The 21,279-nt window shown below is 34.7% G+C and overlaps 2 protein-coding genes across 2 annotated transcripts; one reads left to right on the plus strand and one right to left on the minus strand.

Moving 5' to 3' along the window:
- Window positions 1–2,550: 2,550 nt before the first annotated feature.
- LOC130990215 (pyrophosphate--fructose 6-phosphate 1-phosphotransferase subunit beta-like) lies at window positions 2,551–8,076 on the plus strand. The gene is made up of 16 exons (XM_057914443.1): window positions 2,551–2,861; window positions 3,982–4,143; window positions 4,240–4,361; window positions 5,521–5,574; window positions 5,670–5,776; window positions 5,851–5,956; window positions 6,070–6,133; window positions 6,247–6,335; window positions 6,416–6,547; window positions 6,693–6,863; window positions 6,955–7,070; window positions 7,145–7,255; window positions 7,351–7,436; window positions 7,572–7,616; window positions 7,704–7,772; window positions 7,853–8,076. The coding sequence occupies exons 1-16, from the start codon at window positions 2,690–2,692 to the stop codon at window positions 7,927–7,929; spliced, it is 1,683 nt and encodes a 560-aa protein (XP_057770426.1). The 5' UTR covers window positions 2,551–2,689; the 3' UTR covers window positions 7,930–8,076.
- Window positions 8,077–8,417: 341 nt separating this feature from the next.
- LOC130990214 (CDPK-related kinase 1-like) lies at window positions 8,418–13,106 on the minus strand. The gene is made up of 11 exons (XM_057914442.1): window positions 11,824–13,106; window positions 11,049–11,179; window positions 10,732–10,773; window positions 10,512–10,620; window positions 10,335–10,413; window positions 9,954–10,250; window positions 9,642–9,754; window positions 9,413–9,520; window positions 9,260–9,322; window positions 9,002–9,169; window positions 8,418–8,925 (listed from the first exon to the last, which is right to left on the minus strand). Exons 1-11 carry the CDS (start codon window positions 12,310–12,312, stop codon window positions 8,788–8,790), a joined length of 1,737 nt encoding a protein of 578 aa, XP_057770425.1. The 5' UTR covers window positions 12,313–13,106; the 3' UTR covers window positions 8,418–8,787.
- Window positions 13,107–21,279: the final 8,173 nt, after the last annotated feature.

A 21,279-nucleotide genomic window follows, 5' to 3' on the forward strand; every position in this document is an offset into this window, starting at 1 on the left:
AATTTTGCGGCCTTAACGACCGATTTATTTTTATTTTTTATTTATTTTTATTTTTTAACGACCGAAAATTCGGTCGCTAATTATTTTGTTAATATTTTAATATTATATTTTTCTTAACGACCGAATTTTCGGTCGTAAAAATTATTTTTTTATATTTTAATTATTTTTTAAAGTTTAACGACCGAAAATTCGGTCGTTAATATATATATTTTTTATTTTTATTAAAGAAATGGTTTTTTTTTAATTATTTTTTTAAAAAAAAATTAAATTTTTTTAACGACCGAAGTATTCGGTCGTTAATATTAATTTTTTAATTTTTTTAATATTTTTTAAATAAAAAAATATTTTTTTTAATTATTTTTTTTAAAGACCGAATTTTTCGGTCGTTAAAATTAATTTTATTTATTTTTTATTTATATTAATTAATTAATTTATTTATTTTATTTAACAACGACCGAAATCGTTAATATTAATTTTTCAATTTTTAAAATTTAAAATTTCATTTTTATTTTTATTTTTATTTTTTGATTATATATATATATAAATATTTAATTATTTTTTATTATTTTTCTATTTAATTATTATTTTTTAATTATAGAGAATATTTTAAAAATGATTGTTATTTTCATAATATTATTCTAAAAAAATAGATAATATTGATTGTTAATAAAAATGTGATATTATTTGCAAATAATAATAAATTATTATATTTATATTATAATAAATTATTAGACTTATTAGATTTTCTAAATTATTAGATTCATTATTTTCAAAATATTAATAATTTTATTATTTTAAAATAATAAAATTATTTTTCAAATATTAATTTTATTAATATTGATTATTTGATTTAATATTGATTTTGTTGTATATTTAATTGTTATTTTTCATACTCATATTTTCTTTTCTTTTTTTAATTACGATAATATTAATTTTTTATTATTTTAAATTCGATCGTATATTTACCTTCAATGTTTCGCAGGCACCACAAATCTTAGTTATTATCTCGACATATTATAAGGTTATAAATGATTAATGATATTTTATATTGAATGAGAGTTTAAATGAATTAATAGGTACTATATATATCAATAATACGAGTGTTCTGTACTGGTAACTACTCGTAAGGAACTTCAAGGTTAAGCGTGCTTGACTTAGAGTACAAGTAAGATGGGTGACCTACTGGGAAGTTCGTCAAATGGTATGCAATTAAGGTCAAAATACATTAGAAATACACTAAAAATACTTGTGGGATACAAAGAAAAAAAAATTATTTTTTTAGAAAAAAAAATATTTTTTTAATTAATTTTTAACGACCGAATTTTCGGTCGTTAAAAATAAAATTTCGGTCGTTATTTAAAAAAAATTAAAAAAAAAATTATTTATATTTTTTATTTTTTTTTTCTCTTTTTAACGACCGAAAAAAACGGTCGTTAAATCGGTCGTTAAAAATATTAATGACCGATTTTTGGATTTTAACGACCGAAATTTCGATCGTTAGAGCCGCATTTTCTTGTAGTGATGCTCCGGACCAACTGGAGGTTCAAGTCTATGTACCTCGAGGGAGACGTGCATGCCTCCAAGAGGACAAAGACGTCGGAGATGGGTGACTTCACCACCTCGACGTCGGGCGAGGAAATCACGTCTTCCCGGCCGAATGGGAACAAAGCGGTGAAGGCGGCGGCGAGGGTGGCTAAAGGGAAGGGGAAGGCGTCGGTATCGCAAGCCTCGGAGGCTCCACCCGAAACCAAAGAGATGTTTGAGAAGTCCGACAGCAAGATCACCCGAATCATGGAGATGTATGACCAAAAGAATGCCCTCAAGAGAGAGATCCATGACGATCGGGTCATGTTCATGAAAACTTCCGACATGACTCCGGAGCAGCTAGAATGGCACAAGGAAGGGGTGGCGGAGATCATAGCTAGGTGAAGGGGCGATAGAGACCAGACAGGTTTTTTTATATAATTTTTAATTATGTCTTTAGGTTTTTTAAAGTAATTTTTAATTATGTTTTTAAGCTTTTTTTTCTTTAATGTAATTTTTAGGTTTTTAAAATTAATGCAATTTAATTTTTAAGTAAATTGTGTTATTTAAAATTGTGCAATTAAATTTAAATAAAAAATATAAAAATTAAAACAATAAAGCAATCGTACTTCATACAAGAAGAAAAAAGTAAATATCTTGTACCATGACTAAATTAATAAATTCGTCTTTATCCCCTTTCCTTTGTGAAACATAAATTCATTTATTCTTCATTATCATTTTTTAATTTTATATATTAAATCTCAAAAATTATTATTGACGACATTAGTTTTATAAATTAAATTTTGATTTGTACGTTCATTTTTTTCTTATAACTTCAAATAAAGAAATTAAATTTATAACTTTAAATTTTTGTGGTATTAAAATTAAAATAAATGTATAAAATAAAAATAATAAATGTTTAGATTAAACGAGAGTGATGCTTATGAAGTGTGGTGAAGTAGTAGGTAACTAGGTATGGCATATAATTCCTGATCACATAGTTATTATAATAAATTGACGAAGAATATATAAGAGTATATTTCCAGTCCACCACCTCAGCCGCTTCTCCTCTCGTAGCGCATAAGACATTCCGCCACTCTCTCTCTCTCCTCTCTCTCTTTCTCTCTCACAGTGTGTGTGAAGTACCGAGCGCGTTGCCGATAAAATGGTTGTGAACGGATACGCGAACGGAGCGGCGGTGGCTCCGCCGCGATTCGCCACGGGTTGCAGTGAAGTGCAGGCCAGCCGCCTCCGGCTGTCACTTCCTCTGCCGGAAGTTCTCAAAAACTCTTTCCAAGTCGTCGACGGTCCGCCCAGCTCATCCGCTGGAAATCCAGGTTCGCGATCTCATCTATAATAATTACTTGTACGTACGGTTTCGACGATGTGCTGCGCATGCATTGTGTGTGTGTGTGTGTGTGCGCGTTTTAATTTGGGGGAAGTTGATTTACTCGATCACGAGCGGTTATGATTTAGGTATGATTTAGCCATGATTCGAAACTGCGAAGGATTGAGTTTGTTTTCCGGTGAAAATTTCTGAACCGATGGTAAAATTTGTAAGCAAATGATCTGTATTGGTTGAAAAATGTTTTGAACAAACAATATTATTCATGTTACGAAATGTTCCGAGTCTCAATAGCTATTAAAATTACAATGTTCTATCGAAATTATCATTTTAACCGAATTTTGAGAAAACTTTAGTGTTTCTGATGGAATTTCAATAATTTTTCTGCAATTTTTGAATCACGAATACTGACGCGCGACGTCATGTTATAATTGGCATTGTTTATGGTTAAGTTAATTGGTATATATATAAGGTTGTAACTTTTCAGATGCTTGGTTAAAATTGCATTAATTTAAGGTCAAGGTTGTGATTTTTTAATTATAATGAATCGAGAATTTATGGTCTACTATGAGAAGATCAAGTTAAAAAATACTCTACATTTGAATGGTATTATTACATGATCAAAGGCCATGGTCATAGGAGATTGATGAGATGTGTAGGCAAAAATTGAGAAATCAATTTATAGCTCGAGTATTTCGCCAAACTAAGGATGATGTGTTTCGTTGGAAGTTGATTTTTACAATTAAAAAGAAATTAGAAAAACTTATATCATAAATTCACTCTCCACAACAGCAATTGAAATGTCCGACCTAGCTCCTAACAAATTTCGGAAGTGATAGATGAAACGACGAGCTTCTTTTGATTTCCAAATCAGCTTCTTGCGAGACACATCAACTCAATTGGCCAGAATTTTGACTCGGATTATAGATTGAACAATCGGAATTAGTAAATATTATATTTGTAATATTTGTAAACTCAGACTAAAAAGTCATCATGTGATCCAAGCTGGAGCTATTTTTAACAAAAATAATGTAGTGCATATGATGCAGAGAGTTGTAGTCGATAATTTGCATGAGAAATTGATTCATTTATGTGCATTAATTTGTGAATAGATGAGATTGCAAAGCTTTTCCCAAACCTCTTCGGACAACCATCGGCAATGCTCGTGCGTAGTAGCACGTCGGCAGCTGCTTCCGATCAAAGCTTAAAAATCGGTGTTGTTCTTTCTGGAGGGCAGGCTCCTGGTGGACATAATGTGATATGTGGACTTTTTGGTGATCCCTTTTTTATTTTGGTTGTAGTAATTACAACTTCCTACTTATGGTTTTATTCAACTTCTGGTAATACTTGTCTTTTTAAAAACAATTCAGACTATTTAGAGGAAAGAACAGAAGGCAGCGCATTGTATGGTTTTCGAGGTGGTCCAGCAGGAATTATGAACTGTAAATATGTTTTCTTGACATCCGACTTTGTGCGTCCTTACAGAAACCAAGTAAGAATCCATCTTCATTGAAACTATTATCATTAATCTTCTATTGTTATTGTAAAGTTAATCTTTGAGTTGATATAAATATAAATATATCATTCATCTCTTCTTTATGGTGTTGCTATTATTAATTCTCAATTTTCATTGATTTAGGTCCCACCATGTAAATCCGACGATGAAATAATGAGTCACTTTGCCAGAATTTACATTATTCAAGTATAAAATTGCAAAAAAAAGAAGAAAAAAAATCCTAAATGCTAAATTGTGTAAGGTGGGACATACAGGGACGGATCCAGAATTTATTAATGAGATTGACAAAAAAATAACACTTAGGTGCATTAAATTTTATACACCAAAATAATTTGATTTTCACATAAATTGTGATGGTGAGACTTCAATGCAAAACATTCATTAATAACTGAGTCTATATGAGAAAAAAAAAATAATTGAGTCTATATTTATATTTGAAAAAAAAAATAATTAGGCTTGCACTAGGTTAGTGTCCAGTGCAACCATTGAATAGATTCACTGGAGATATAAATTAAACTTTATTCAAAGTTGAAGGTTTTTTATGTAAAAAACCTAAAGTTGAAGTCACAAACTAGGGAGTGTTCTTTTTGATGAAAATATTGGAAATATATATACTTTCACCCATTTTTCACTATTTTCATATGTTTTATATGGTATATAATTTTTTTTCGAGCATGATAGAAATTGTTTCGAATGGTACATTTTCCCTAAGAAAAATAGAGAAAAAAAAAAGGGAGATCACTAAAATGAGATAGTTTTTTTCGTTTTCTCTTCTACTTCATTTAGTTATGATAAATTTGCAAAAAAATAAAACCAAGCCTTATTATAATAATAGTACTCCCTCCGTCTCGGCTTTTAGTATCCAACTTTCCTTTTTTGGCCGTCCCACATTTTAATATCCATTTCTATTTTTGGTAAAAGTAGATGGAGCCCTTACTCCACTTAAATTATTTTAACTCACATAAAATGTGGGACCCTTATTCCACTCACAACACATCAATCACTTTATTAAAACCCGTGCCGTTCTCAACTGGATACCAAAAGCCGGGACGGAGGGAGTACTATTTTGATTCAGACCATTGTTATAACTGTTTGCTTCCAACTTTTCTTGGTTTTTACTTTCTTCTTTCAATAGGGTGGCTTTGACATGATCTGCAGTGGGAGGGACAAGATAGAAACCCCTGAACAAGTAGGTCATAATTGTTCCATCATTAGAATTTCCCAATAAGGTTGTTTAGGAAGTAGTTACTTAAACAGACATGTGTATATTGTATATAATGTCAGTTCAAAAAGGCCGAGGACACGGTGAACAAGCTTGATTTGGACGGACTTGTTGTCATAGGAGGAGATGATTCAAATACCAACGCATGTCTTCTTGCTGAGAATTTTAGGTATGATTCATCCTATTGTGTCCGCTTCCAACTTCATCTCTTTTTCAATATTTTTCACCGATAAACAATTTCAGGGAAAAGAAAATCAAAACACGAGTCATTGGATGCCCCAAGACAATTGATGGTGACCTGAAATGCAAGGAAGTTCCGACAAGCTTTGGATTTGATACAGCTTGCAAGGTCATCTTTTCTTGCAAATGGCTATTTGTGTTTTGGTTCTGCTTTTCTAACTCTTTTTCTAGTTTAACCACAACCACTCGGAGACTCATCTGTCTATTTATTTTTGGATTCAGATATATGCAGAAATGATTGGAAATGTTATGGTAGATGCTCGTTCAACTGGGAAATATTATCATTGTAAGCGTGGAGTTGGTCATTCTTTGTCTAAATTTCGATTAGTTCGAATCTCATGTAATTTTGGTTACTGAGCGATGCACAGTGCTATCTGACTTAAACTGCATCCTGTGCAGTTGTGAGGCTTATGGGCCGAGCTGCTTCGCATATAACACTGGAATGCAGTTTGCAGACTCATCCGAACATAACCATCATCGGTGAAGAGGTGATCTGTAAATAATTACTTGTATCAAGAACTAGTTAAGTTTAAATTGAATGATCCTTTTATCCACTCTTATCATGAAGGTTGCAGCAAAGAAGCAAACTCTGAAGGATGTCACAGATTATATCACCGATGTGATATGCAAACGCGCTGAACGTGATTACAACTACGGGGTTATACTCATACCAGAAGGCTTGATTGATTTCATCCCCGAGGTTTATAAACAAGCTACAATAAGTTTTACATGCTGTATTTATCTCATTTGGATACTTTAGTCCTTCACTTTCCATTGCTTGTTTCAATCATCATCAAGTTGTGAACAGCAAGCTCTTGACATTATAGTTGGTTGGAATTTTACAGATTCAACAGCTGATCTCTGAGCTGAATGAAATCCTTGCTAATGATGTTGTCGATGAAGGTGGAATGTGGAAGAAGAAACTCAGTAGCCAATCTCTCCAGCTTTTTGAACTTGTACCACAAGCAATTCAGGCACAATTGCTACTGGAAAGAGACCCTCATGGAAACGTGCAGGTAGTGACTGCGTGGCTTTCGTTTCATATTATCCTCTTATGCTGAATTACTAAGATTCAAGCATGAGAATGATGTGATTCTTCTTACCTAGGTTGCTAAGATAGAGACGGAAAAAATGCTCATCGAAATGGTGGAGACTGAATTAGAGTCCAGAAGGAAGCAAGGTCTATACAAGAATGAGTTCAAAGGCCAATCTCATTTTCTCGGGTAACTAGAATATTCGCGCTACTAGATTCATAATATAGTCTCATATCAGATTTAAGTTACCGATTCTTTTCCAGATACGAAGGTAGATGTGGTTTACCTTCGAATTTTGATGCCAAGTACTGCTATGCATTGGGTTATGCTGCTGGGGCTCTACTTCATTCTGGAAAGACTGGCCTCATTTCCTCTGTTTGTGCCTTGCTCTTCTATTTAGTTATGCAGCAACTGCTTCTATTTGTGACATCTATACATATCCAATGTTGAATTCCTTGTGTATGGCTCTGGTCGGAAACTTGACTGCACCGGTCGACAAATGGACTGTAGGTGGAACAGCATTGACATCTCTGATGGATGTCGAAAGAAGACACGGTATTGTTCTATTCCGTCGTAAGATTGTGTAAAATACTGAAAGATGGGGACATAAATTACGACGAATAACATGCTAAAACTTGGTGGTTTAAATGATTTAAAATGGCCTATCTGTGTCACTTTGTCTCTCTATAGGAAAGTTGAAGCCTGTGATCAAGAAGGCAATGGTGGAACTAGAAGGTAATAGTCATCATCAATCTACCACTCATGTTCCATGCTCTTATTTTTCTTAACAAACACTGAAAACATTTGTTTGTGTACAATTAGGTGCTCCTTTCAAAAAGTTGGCATCAATGCGCGAAGAATGGGCCCTCAACAATCACTACTGCAATCCAGGTAAAATCCGGTTACAACGACGTCTACCTCACTCTCTTCTCGTCTTAAAAATAAAGAGTCTACTCACTGTCTTGTTGCAGGTCCCCTTCAGTTTCAGGGTCCAACTTCAAATGTCTCAAACCACACTCTCATGCTCGAACTTAATGCCTATGCTTAGTTTCTGCAATTTGGCTTGCTACTCTGTTTTCTTAGTCTTCACTTCAATTTAAACACAGTTTTCATGACTAAACATTTTATGATATTCTGAATATTTGAAGGAACCTTTTTTTATGGGATATAATATAATATTCTGTAAATTATTCAACTTTGATTAAATTCTGTTTTACAAATATGCTTTTATAATTATTGAACTTTTAAATTCATCTCATTTCGCTAACAAATTAAAATGACTTGAATTCCAGCCCAATTTAATGCTAACATGGCCGTATGGAATTTTGCCCTCCTATTCAAATAATTTCAATAGAAAATTATGACATTTTGGTAATTTAAATTGGGCCAAAATTAGACATCATTAGCAAAATTAAATTAAATTCAGTAATGGTCGGATAGATTTTTAAATCAGAATTTAGATAAAGTTTGAATAATTCCAGGCTAATATCCCTTTTTGATCAATTATTTGTCGCATCATTTCAGTGAACAGCTGCAGGGAACTAACTCTTGCCACTTATATGATTTATTGAGAAGCTACGTGCAGAGGTTACACAAAGTAATACAACAAAGGCACAAGCTGTAAATCTAGACCTGAAATACACTTTGCTACTAACCCAACCCACTCTCACCTATACATTCATTCCTCCACATCTCATTGCCAGAATAGAAGTTGGGGCGAAACGAAAAACTTACACGAACGAGACATACTGAAGGCGGCCGCTGCTGTAGCTTTCAACATCCCAACAATGGTATGTGCATGGACGCGGTGGGTGCCCGCCCCTTGTTCAAGCAAATGTTGTTGGAGACTCTGAAGTTCTAACCATAACCGGCTAAGTGAATAGAACGAGCTGCGGATGATGATGCTTCAAGCCTTTTGAAATGAGCGGGAGGACACCCCGTGTAGAAGTCTTACAAACCCCAAGAAGCTGAGCTTCCCGTCCGAGTGCCTAATCCAATCTTGTAGAACTACATGGACCGGAACAGATGGACTAAGTCCGAGCTCCTGTCGAAATAATACAGGTTGAGGTCAGAAACATCTTGCAGGAGAGCATAAATGAGAGAGAGAGAGAGAGGCATACTGAAGCAAGTTCCTCTATCATAATGGGCCTGTTCCCATCCTTCTCAAAGAATTCGTAGGCGCTGCGTGCGTGTTGCTCCCAGCTAGCGATTCCTTCCAGCTGGTGTACACTCACTGCTGCAGCGCAGAATTCTTCGAAATCGAACTTTCTGTACTGAAGAGAACTCACCTGCATTGAACGAACATAAATTTTTGCAAGCAGAAAACCATGATGCTGATTACTTAAAGACTGAACTGACAGGGAAGCTGAAAATTTTACCACATTAACATATTCGAGAACACGTGAATCCTTCACTGCATCAGTTGAATTCTTCACCATGGCCTATAGACAAGGTGGTTATAAGATAAACGAGAATAAGCATCAAGTTGGTGTAAATTAACAAACACACACATACGGAGAGAGAGAGCTGACCGTTTTGAAATTCTGTAACGAAATAAATCCGCTTTTACTTGGACCTAACAATGCGAACTGTTCTCGAAGATAGGCTAGTTGGGGTATCGTCAAAGTTCTTGCAAGAGCCTGTCGCGATTGAAGAAAGAAACTCCTATTATTTCACTATTTCTAAGTACAATCTAGGATTATACTCCGGCTCAGATGAGATGTTTATACAAAACCAAAGGGAGAAGCATCGAATACATACCCCTAAAGCTGCCTTTCTCAACGAAGAAGAGCATACATAAGCTTTTACAAGTCTATACATAATCATATCCAGAGGAATTTTCACGTCATGATGACCAGCCAGCCAAGGATGACCTACAGAGGAGAACGGGATTAGCACATTGTACAACCAACAATGATGAAACCATTTCATAAGTCGAGATACTTCCAACACGACCTAATACATCATATCAATAAGAAAAGCGGATTGAAATATCTACACTGTAAAAAACTAAAGCTTAGATGGCTCAGGGACTAAATCGTAATTTAAAACATTTAAAATCGAGCAACTTACTAAGAGCCTGAGCTGCAGTTAGCCTTTTACGATAGTCCTTGTTCAATAATTGTTTCACGAAATCTATGGCATCAGGAGACAAATTTGGCCATGGATCTTCCTCAAAACTTGGGTCAGCTTTTAGAACAGCCCGGAAGATTCCGGATTCTGTCCTTGCCCAGAAGGGTCTGCTTCCACAAAGAAGAATATAAGCAATCACACCAATACTCCACATGTCGGCCTCTGTTCCATATGATCTATGCAATACTTCAGGTGCCACATAATAAGCACTTCCAACAATATCATTCAGTCTTTCATCTGTCAAAATCAAAATATCCACACAATCAGATTCAACTGCATCTTAGCAGTGAGAAGACAAAGTGTATATAGCAAAGACTAGACCTGGCTTTACGTAATCAGAGAGTCCAAAGTCGATTGCCTTCAAAGAGGAGTGCTCGTCTTTGGAGACAAAGAGAAAGTTCTGAGGTAATTTAAGAATATGCATGCCGATCAGGTCAAAGAATGCCCCCTTAAACTAAAAATGAGGAAGGAAGTTTAGTTGGAGACATCAAGATGTACCTCGGGCTTTAGGTCCCGATGAACCACACCTTGGAGATGACAATATGCAACAACGTTTAAAATCTGTACCATCACAACTTTTGCATCTTCTTCCGCATATTTTCCACCCCTGGAGCAACAAACAAAGAATCACTAAAGAGGACGAGAAGTGCAAGAGATCTTTCACTAAAAATTGAAAGTTAAAGAAAGAAAAAGGAACAAATGAATAACCTGTCCTTACCTAGATAGTATGCGATCTAGTAGTTCTCCTCCGTTGCACAACCTGTGAAAGAAACGGGAAAGTTATGGAAGAGAAAATCATGACATGTCATGGATAACATGTCACATGGTGTGCATCTAATAAAAATGCACACCATCAAGCCGTCGGAGGGGTCTAGACGTGTAACCCCTATCGAGGTCCAGAATACCAATTGAATTTTGTACTCGTATTGAATCAGCACATATCAGAACACCATAAGTTGATCAAATAAGAAATGCAACAAAAGCAGACTCAGGTAATGACTAAAAGGGAAGAAAAGATCCAAAGTCCAAGCTTACTCCATCACTACATAGACATTTTCTTCATCCTCGTAGGCCTCATAGAACTGCACTAAGTTCTTGTGCCCCGTCAGTGCACGTAGTATCTTTACTTCTCGTCTCACATCTTCTATAGCAATTGCAGTAGTCATCTGCACAAATTATATAATATTTCATTTAGTTGTTTTTTAGTATAGCCCTGCTTCGTACATCAAATTCTGCCTTTAAAGCACATAAAAGTAATCAAAAGCAAAACTGTGCATCATAAAAGTCCATGAGAGTGTTACATTACTTCATGACACGATCGCACAGACGAGTAGCCGAGAGAAACAACAAACAGGCGCCTATAATAAGATGATATAAACATGATGGTTTAAGCAGGGAAAATAGAAATCATGGTTATCATATCAATTTCAATCTCTACTAATCATGTATTATACAACGCAATTGATCTTATCCTAAATCGAGTATTGATCCCATAAACAGCATGTACCGTGAGATCATCAATCTATTTAACTACATTTTGTAAAGCTCCAAAACACACACAGAAGATGCAAAAAAAATCATAAACAATGCACAAAACACAGACAAAGTCCCAGAAAACATACGAGCAACGCATTCATCATCCAGAAAAGCAAGAACACTTTCCAAAATTTCAACCAACTGCAAAATTCCATTTATGCACACCACTAAAACTACTAAAAAAAAATAATAATAATAGAGACAAATTCACAGGATCTCTCCACACTGAAAACACACACATTTTTATATCTTCTTATCATCAACAACAAACAACCTTCGATTTCGGGATAACTTTAACAGCCACATCCTGCCCTCTCAAGCTCCCCTTCTTCCCTTTAGCAGAGCAAGTGTAACCAAAGTGGCCCCTACCAACCTCCTCCCCTATCTCATAGTGACTGGTGAAACTCTTCGAGTACCCAAAATTCTTATCCAACCCAACAATCTCACACTCACTCCCTTCAGGTATGGTGGCCTCATTGGGCTTCACAGAGCCGTGCCTCCTAGCTAGCAACGCTTTGATGTGCTTCGCCGGCGACGGCGGCGGAAACGGCCGCTTCAGGAACCGGAGAGGGGTCGAAGTAACGCTGCTGGAATTAGCAGGGGAGTTCTTGAATAAACTAGGCAATGGGCTAGGGCTATAGAATGGGAATTTGGGGGTTTTGCCAGTTGAATTGAGTGTGAGTTCATTGGTCTCACCTGGGTTTATCGAATTTCCAGAGAGATTATCTGGTGTTTCAATGGGTTTTCCATGACAAAGTCCCATGGAATCAAGAGCCAAAAAGTTGGAAAAATCGAGCAATTTATGTAGTCAAAGATTGGGGAAGAAATTCAAACCATTTCAAGGTTGAATTCACAAGGGTTTTACCAAGGACTTAATTTTGAGCTTGATCAGCACAAGCCCAGAAAGAATTTACCGCAGAATTTGCCAGTGGAAATGAAATCCCACGGCAAATCCAACAAGGGCACCAAAAACAAAAGCCCAGAACAAAGGGGGAAAATATATAATTATATAAATATTGTCAGATGACGAAAAAGGGATTCTTTTGCGATGATCAAATGCCGGAAAGATTTTAAGCAAAAACAAAAAATATGGAACAAGAATCAGAGGTGTGATCAGCAAGAAGAAATGGGTAGAAATAGCAGCTATGGAATCACTCAAAGCAGAGAGAAAGAGAGAAACTTGACAATAAAAAATGGATAAAATTTAAGTAGGATAGCAGAAACAAGGAAGGTAAAGAAATGGGACTCAGAAAAAGAGCACAAAAGCGAGAAAAAAGATGCTTGGCAGAGGCAACAAGAAAAGAGCACAAACTCCTTTCTTACACCTGCTTTTTTCAATCTTCTTTTTTTTTTAATCTTTTCCTAATTTAATTTGTTTTCCCACTTTTATTATGCAAGAATTTCACCTTTTTTTTTCTTGTTCTGGGATTTTGTTTTTGGGTAGTATGTGAAGATACATCATTTTTTTAAAGGGCCTCTCATTAATTGTGCGTAAGTGATAATATATGTGGTGGGGTTAGGGTTTGGATCATTCCAGCCTGTCTTCATTGAGAGAGAGAGAGAGAGTAGTAGTATACTATTTCATCTGAATACAACTAAGATAATTTCTCTTTTTATAATTAATCTCCTGTGGTTTGATCTTTGACTAGCTTTTTGGTTTCTGGACTTTGAATTTTTGGAATTCCCAGAAAAGAAAAATAAATAAATAAAAATATTTTTTATGGCTAATCTTCTTCTGTGAGTTAAAGCAAGACTTTCAAACATCTTAATTAGGGATTATTCTTGAAAATTAGCGAATCAATACTCTGGTGATTAGTGCTCAAAAAGTCAAAATTGTATTTTTATAGAAAAATTAGCGAATTAAATCAATACTCTAGTGATTAATTAGTGCGGAAAATTGTGTTATTTTTATAATGTACATTATCTTATTATATAATAAGTATAATATTGGTTGATCCCAAAATTATATATCTATTTAATTACTCAAGTTAAAAATGTTTTTACATTAGCAAATAAGAATATAGTACAAATTTTGTGATTTTACCTTTTGTTTAGGAAAAAGAGAAATATTATATTAAATCTCGATGAACAATGTCTGAAAACCAACTAGAAAAGTTTCATTTCAAATCATTACATCATCAAATTAAGCAGCGAAATTCGCGAAATAATAGGCGGCTCGATTTGTCTCCCTGCGAACATAACGAAAATCAAGAATAATGTGCTCCTTTGCATGAACAAAAGTCGTGTAACGCTCATCACAAAGGGAATTCATACCCTTCTACTCCTCATGGACGGCATGCACTGCCATAAAGTACAACAATCGGATCAATTATTGATCATCTTTTTTATATAAAAAAATAAAAAAATAAAAGGATCAATTTATTTTACCTTTTTAAATAGGAAAATGAAACTGTTTTGGCGAAAAACTGGGAGAATATAGAAATATTAGCCCACAATAGTTACACGAATAAAGATTTAGTTTAATTAATCACGTGGTAAATAATTAGAAATTAACAAGTGATAAAATAGATTAAGTTAGATCTTAGGCCACCTTACCGAAATCATGTGTCATTTTCCATTAACAATAAAGTTCAATACTTTGAAGGAAGATATAAGGAGGCTTTCGTGCAAAGGATAAGGTTTTGAGCTTCTAAATTTTTTGACATTCTAATAAGAAAATCAACATTCTTTTCTCCCAAAATTCTATGTAGTTATGTAAATAATAAATACTAATCACCAAGCACCCATTCCAATCCACACAATGACTCAAAAATTTGTTATTTTTGGACGATGTAGTGTAACACCCTAATTTTCATAAACTTTACTATTTAAAAAAATTTAGAGAACAAAAGATAGTATAATACTCCCTCCGTTCCCAAAATAAGTTCCTCTTTGGGGACGACACGAGTTTTAAGGAAAAGTGATAAAGTGTATTGATAGTGGAGAAAAATATGTTATAATTAGTATTGAGAGTGGTGAAAAGGTGAAAAAATGTTATAATTAGTATTGGGAGTGGTGAAAATAAGAATAAATAAAGTATTATTAGTGGTGGGGTAGTTGTCCAAAAATGGAAAGAAAGAAAGATGAACTTATTTGAGGGACGTCCCAAAAAGGAAAAAGATGAACTTATTTCAGGGACGGAGGGAGTAGTAATTTCTTGATTTATAAAGAAAATTTAAACTAATTTCAAAGTCAACTTGCCAAAACTAAAGTAGTATCATAAAATAAAAATAAAACTTAACAAGTTCAACTAAAATGTTCAATGTAAAATCCTTATCCCTAGTCATTCTCCACATCCATGACCACTTCGACTCTGAAACTATAAAACTGAAAAAAGATAAGGGATGAGCATATTGAAAAATATTCTCAGTGAGGAACATACCGAAAATATCCATATACGTCACATACGTAATCAAATCACGTTATCATACTTGCAAACATACGCCAAGAGACCGGAGCCCCTTGACAAACATAATCATAGTTTGAGTCGATGGCTTAAGTCTCATGACCAAACACAAACATAGATCAATGACTTAGGTCTCATGATCGCACATAACATCATAGATCAATGGCTTAGGTCCCATGATCGCACATAAGAGCCCAAAGTTTTTTTAGGCCCATAACTTTGACTGTTTTGCAAATGTAGGACAAATTTTTTCGGGCTTGCAATTGTAGGACAAATTTTCAAAAATTGAGCATAAGTAGGACAAATTGAGCCCGAAAAATCAATTTGTCCTGCAATTGTAAGCCCAAATATTTTTGTCCTACATTTGCAAAATGACCAAAATTACTGTCCTAAAAAAATAGAGAGAAGAAAGATTTTTTTAAAATTTTAATCTTTAAATAAATATAACTTTTACATTTCAAATCAAATATTTACACAAAATATATCAAATTAAAGCTCTTATTGTGATCTTTATTTTGATATGCATATTAAATATTTTGAGTGGCAATTTTGGAGTGACAAGATATTAAATTTTGCCACGCAAGAAAATAAAATATAGGGGAAGAAAAAAGAAATAAAATAACCCTTAAAAAGACAATATTTCAATTTGAGTGGGGAATTTGGAGTTATAATAAAATTCAAGGTTTATTTATAAACTGTATTTTTTTTATCTTTTAATTATTTTATTTTATTTCTTTCTAAAATTGTAAAATTCGACTAATTATAAAATATGTAATATGCATATCAAATTAAAGATCACAATAAGAGCTTTAATTTGACATATTTTATGTAAATATTTGATTTGAATTGTAAAAGTTATATTTATTTAAAGGTTAAAATTTTTAAAAAATCTATCTTCTCTCCCGTTTTTTTAGGTCCGTAATTTTGGTCATTTTGCAAATACAGGACAAAATTTTTCGGGCTTGCAATTGAAGGACAATTTGATTTTTCGGGCTCAATTTGTCCTATTTATACCGAATTTTTGAAAATTTGTCCTATAATTATAAGTCCAAAAAAAAATTATCCTATATTTGCAAAACATCCAAAGTTACGGGCCTAAAAAAACTTTGGACTCTCGCACATAACAACATAGATCAATGGCTTAGGTCCCATGATCGCACATAACAACATAGATCAATGGCTTAGGTCCCATGATCACACATAACAACATAGATCAATGGCTTAGGTCCCATGATCAATCGTAACATAGCTTAAGTCAATGGAGTAGTTCCCATGACCAATTGTAACATAGCTTAAGTCAATTGAGTAGTTCTCAGGACTTAGTCATAATCATAAAAAGAGATGCATGTAAACATGTAATCAAACATGAAAATAAAAACATATATAACCATACGAATAAGCATAAAATCCATCACCTTAGTGTCGAAATAAAACAAATCCGGAATGAAGGTCTTAATCGCACCGCACCGATGAGTTTTGCGGAAAAGAAGAGATGAAAAAAAAGGTTGGTATTAAACGTGAGAGGAGTTCTGCGCATGTGTTTTCCTTAGGGTACTAATTATGCCTCTATTTATATTAATTTCTAGAGAATTTTGATAAATATAAAGATTGTATTATATGTATATCTCCTAATAAGATAAGGAATAAAGATGATAAAAAGAGTTCTAGTTTTAATAGGAATCGAATTAACAACAACAACAACAACAACAATAATAATAATAATAATAATAATAATAATAATAATAATAATAATAATAATAATAATAAATTAAATTAATGGTGCATATATATATATATATATATGTATCATGTAATTATCTAACAAGTAATAAGCTATACTCGAAAATACTAATAATTAAACTTACATAATAAATCTAAATATTTGGGGTGTTACAACCTATCCCACTTAAAATAATTTCGTCCACGAAATTTCTAATCATGCTTCATTCGTATCATCTAAACAATTTCACCATTACAACTATTTCTAACGAAACTAAAACATAATAGTACTAGAACATAAAGGCATCATAAAAAAAAATATGTCATGTAAAACATCATAACGGTCATATGCTTAAGCAATTAAAACACATACCTTGGAGTAGATGCAGCACATGAGTTTCGAATTACTAGGCTTACTTATTAACCTTTTAAAAAAGTCATTCATTTTTTTTAAACACGAGTCTACAGGAACGTAGACCCGCTCTGATACCACTATGTAACACCCCAATTTTCATAAACTTTACTATTTAAAAAAAATTAGAGAACAAAAGATAGTATAATAGTAATTTCTTGATTTATAAAGAAAATTTAAACTAATTTCAAAGTCAACTTGCCAAAACTAAAGTAGTATCGTAAAATTAAAATAAAAATAAAACTTAACAAGTTCAACTAAAATGTTCAATGTAAAATCATTATCCCTAGTCATTCTCCACATCCATGGCCACTTCGACTCTAAAACTGCAAAACTGAAAAAAGATAAGGGGTGAGCATATTGAAAAATATACTCAGTGAGGAACATAACGAAAATATCCATATACGTCACATACGTAATCAAATCACGTTATCATACTTGCAAACATACGCCAAGTGTTAGGTCCGGAGGGTCTCGAATAGGTGTATGAAGGGGGGGGGGAATACACCTATGGGCTATTTTTCACTTTCTCCACTAAAAACAGAGGGATCTCAAGAATGAGATCAAAACGAAACTTTACACGCAAACTATGACACCTGTTGACTGAAAAGAGTTTTGACCAAACAGGGTAGACGACTGATACTGAAAACTCTTCAGTAAGGAGTTATCAGTTAAGTTACTGGAACTTAACTGATGCACGTAAGGGCTTCAGTCGAGTTTGCTAAAACAGAGATGATATAAGTCTTCCTGACTATCAGAGGATAAATCAGTTAGACTAATATCACACGCAGCGGAAATAAACTTGTTTCGTAATAGCCTCGGTTGAGCACGTTGTTAGTCTTAGGTTTCTCTTTGCAGTTATTCAGTATTCAGTTTATCAACAGTATGAACATAGATAGGTATGTAAAGACTGAAAGCTGTAAATAACACAAAGAGTTTTACGTGGTTCGAAAAACACTTTCCTACATCCACGGTCGATTGATCAGACCAACAATCCACTCCGCAAGTGCTTAACTGGTGCACTGCAAACCGAACCGTGTGCTTGCCGAGTGCACACAACCGTTCCACTGAAAAGACCTTTCTTCAGTACCCACGCTTCACTCGCGTCGGATTTCTCACTCCTAGCACGACCTTGCACTAGGATCTCACGGAGTCAGAGTACCTTCCTGGACTCTTTTTCCACTCAAACACTCGGTTTCTTTCTTACGAAAGGAGGTTTGAAAAACTTGCCAACTGTACTTCAAAGAACAAGTTCTTTGGAGCAAGTTTTGACCTGGGCTTCTGGGTAAACAGATATATGCCTAAGGTCTAAGAGAATGTGTGTAATCAGCAGTGACTGATTTTGGCTTTGGAATTCTCTTCTTTGATTCAAGCTTTGGGGAGTTTAAGCTTTAGGCTGAGTAGCAATTTCGGCAGAGCTTCAGCTTAGGTCGTTGAATCGGTGAAGATTGAAGTTGATCCTCGAGCGTTATTTATTGGAGAGGTCTTGAATAGATCCGTTGGCGGAGAATGTCTTCAAAATTTCTTCCGTTGTAGAGCATTTCGAATTTGGGCTGAGGCTTCAATCTTCGAGGTTCCTTGTTTGGTGGAAACGGCTCTCTTGAAAGATAGGAGACGTGACGTCTCTGATAAAGTAGCCACCAAATAGGAATGACCTCTGCAGAGAGGGATGATCCTGAGATCTCTGCATTTAATGCGGCTGTACTGTGTAAGCACGTGGCTTCCTTTGAACGTTGGAAGTTCAGTTCGAGGAAGAATGTTTAACTGATACTTGACTTTAGTATCAGTCTGTTGAGTTCACGGAGCACGCATTAACTAATAAGTTCTGAACTGATTCTTCAACTGATACTTCAGTTGGTATCTTCAGTCTTCAGTCCTTCGGTCCTTCAGTCTTTAGTCTTCAGTCTTCAGAACTGCTAACTATACTAGAAACGAACTCTAACACTTGAGTTCAAAACAGTTCTAGTCTATTACAAATTAAACCTAAGGATTTTGGTATCATCAAAATAAAACCTGATATTCCATGGGGTTCCCAACAATTTCCCCCTTTTTGATGATGCCAAAACCTTACAGCAGTTCTAAGCAAAACAAAGACTGAACTCAGAGCACAAGTTCTAAAACAGGGTGAATACAATTCCCCCTTAACAATAGAACCTAATAACTTGTACTTCAGAGTTAAGAACACAACAGTTCAAAACATGAACGAGGAAAAAGACATTAAACCATAATTAGAGCCTGGACAAAAAGTTATTGTCTTCAGGTTGAGATCAAAAAGAAGTTCTTTTCATTTCAATAAACTGACTGATGAGACATCAGTCGAGGTACAGAGCAAACTTACATTGGAGTACAAAAATTAAAAACAAAAACTCATGGGAAAATCCATGGACTCCAGCAGTCTGCTTGGCTGCGCCTTGAACTTCTTGATCTTCATCTTCTGTATTCAGTCTTCATGTTCCTAAGCTTGTTCTATTCCCACTTGTTTTCCTTCAACTTGAGGTCTTTACTGGAACGTCCTCCTTTCTACTTCTGGTGATCCTTTAGCTTTACCATCTTCAGACAAGAAAGAAGATCAGGGAAAACCTTTCAGAAGGTTTTTCTCTGACTTCCTACTTTTCCCCCCTTTTTGGCAACATAAAAAAGAGAGTTGATGATGGAAGCTATGATCGAATAGGACTTCAACTCTGACTCTCAAGCACTTGTGGGAGAACTTGAGAAGAGGAGTGGTCCTTAGATGCAGAAGGATGAGGACTCCAGTGAGGGGAGAGGGAGATGAGAGGGGAGGCGGAGAATTGAAGGAAAGGAAAGTATGCATAGCATTTCGGAGATATTCATGAAATGCGGCTATGCATACGAACCTGAGGGAGAGGACGAGAGACAAGGAGCGGTGGGGAAGAGGAATGAAAGAGGTGAGGCGGGAGATGAAAGAAATGCATGACGAGCCTTTGGTGAAAGAAGTCATGCAAAGGGCGGCTCGTCCTACATGTAAGGGGTGGATGTGAGGATGAAAAATCGAATCAGTGGTAGTCGTGAGGACTAGCACTGTCGATGTTGCGCCGGCTGACAACGAGCTCCTGCTCATTGCTGTTGCACCACACAGAAGCTTTACAAAAGGTGCAAAGCTTGCCTGAGGAACAGGTGAAGACCGTCTTCTTGAGACAGGTGCTTCAAACCGTATGGTCCGGGCATCAGGATGGAAGACGCTCGCGTCGATGGATACAAGTGAGAACAACGCAAGCTTTGACATCGGAGGGACGTTGAGTTTCAGTGGAAGGGTCCGGTGAAGACCAAATATGTGAGCGTCATTCTTGTCTGGATCCATAGTTGTGATCTCAAGGTGGCACAAATTGAGAAAAAACGTAGTTCACCGGTGGGAGAAGACTCATTTTTCAAGAAAAGATGGCTGCTTTCTCAGAACCCTAGGTGGCTAGGGTTCCAAAGAAAAAAAAAAGAATAAAGTTGTACTCCCTCCATTCACAAAAAATAGTCAATTTTTGTCATTTTGAAATGTCTACAAAAATTAGTCCATTTTTATTTTCGAAAATTATCTATCGCATGATGGACCCTATTCTCCACTCAATATAATTAATTATCATTATAAGCACTATTTTTTAAATGAGACTTTTCCTAAACTCAAAATATAATAATTATTTTTATTAAAACTCGTGATGTCTCTTACTGTGATTATTTTTTGTAGATGGAAGTATGATTATATTTTAACACTTCAAAAATTGAATATGTTTCATATCCCCCACGTCGGTTTAAACTCGATATACTTGTTAAATCAAGTAATGTAATTCTTGTAGATGATTTTTTGTTTTAATATTAAAAATTAACTAAACATATGAAGTATTGTCAGCAATACTATTGGAACAACTTACAGAATTTAAAATTAATATTATATAAATTGAAAATGTCAAAAGTATCATGCAGCAAACTCAAATAAATAAATGCAAAATAGCACTTATTTCTTCCCTAGTATGGAGCAATTGGCAATAGTCAAATGACATAGAAATTTCAATTGGATACATGACCGTGCACATGAAGATCAAGATTTCTTCTTCTTCTTTTAATAATGAAAAAACTAAGTATAAATATGACTAAAATAAACAGCTTGACCGCATCAATAATTATGCATAAATTATTAGGGCATGCAAAAGTATTGCTTGTCTCATCTTTCTGATAATTCCTTCAAT

Source organism: Salvia miltiorrhiza, chromosome 6, assembly GCF_028751815.1.
Source record: "Salvia miltiorrhiza cultivar Shanhuang (shh) chromosome 6, IMPLAD_Smil_shh, whole genome shotgun sequence".
In the NCBI taxonomy this organism is placed as follows: domain Eukaryota; kingdom Viridiplantae; phylum Streptophyta; class Magnoliopsida; order Lamiales; family Lamiaceae; genus Salvia; species Salvia miltiorrhiza.

Excerpts from the sequence above, each read along its gene's own strand:
- LOC130990214 (XM_057914442.1), bottom strand. The coding sequence starts at position 12,312 with ATGGGACTTTGTCATGGAAAACCCATTGAAACACCAGATAATCTCTCT. Across the intron at positions 11,180-11,823 it reads AAGTTATCCCGAAATCGAAG|ATGACTACTGCAATTGCTAT; the intron begins GTTGTTTGTTGT and ends TAATTTGTGCAG. Across the intron at positions 10,251-10,334 it reads CTCTGATTACGTAAAGCCAG|ATGAAAGACTGAATGATATT; the intron begins GTCTAGTCTTTG and ends TGATTTTGACAG.
- LOC130990215 (XM_057914443.1), top strand. The coding sequence starts at position 2,690 with ATGGTTGTGAACGGATACGCGAACGGAGCGGCGGTGGCTCCGCCGCGA. Across the intron at positions 5,575-5,669 it reads AGATAGAAACCCCTGAACAA|TTCAAAAAGGCCGAGGACAC; the intron begins GTAGGTCATAAT and ends ATATAATGTCAG. Across the intron at positions 6,548-6,692 it reads TGATTGATTTCATCCCCGAG|ATTCAACAGCTGATCTCTGA; the intron begins GTTTATAAACAA and ends GGAATTTTACAG.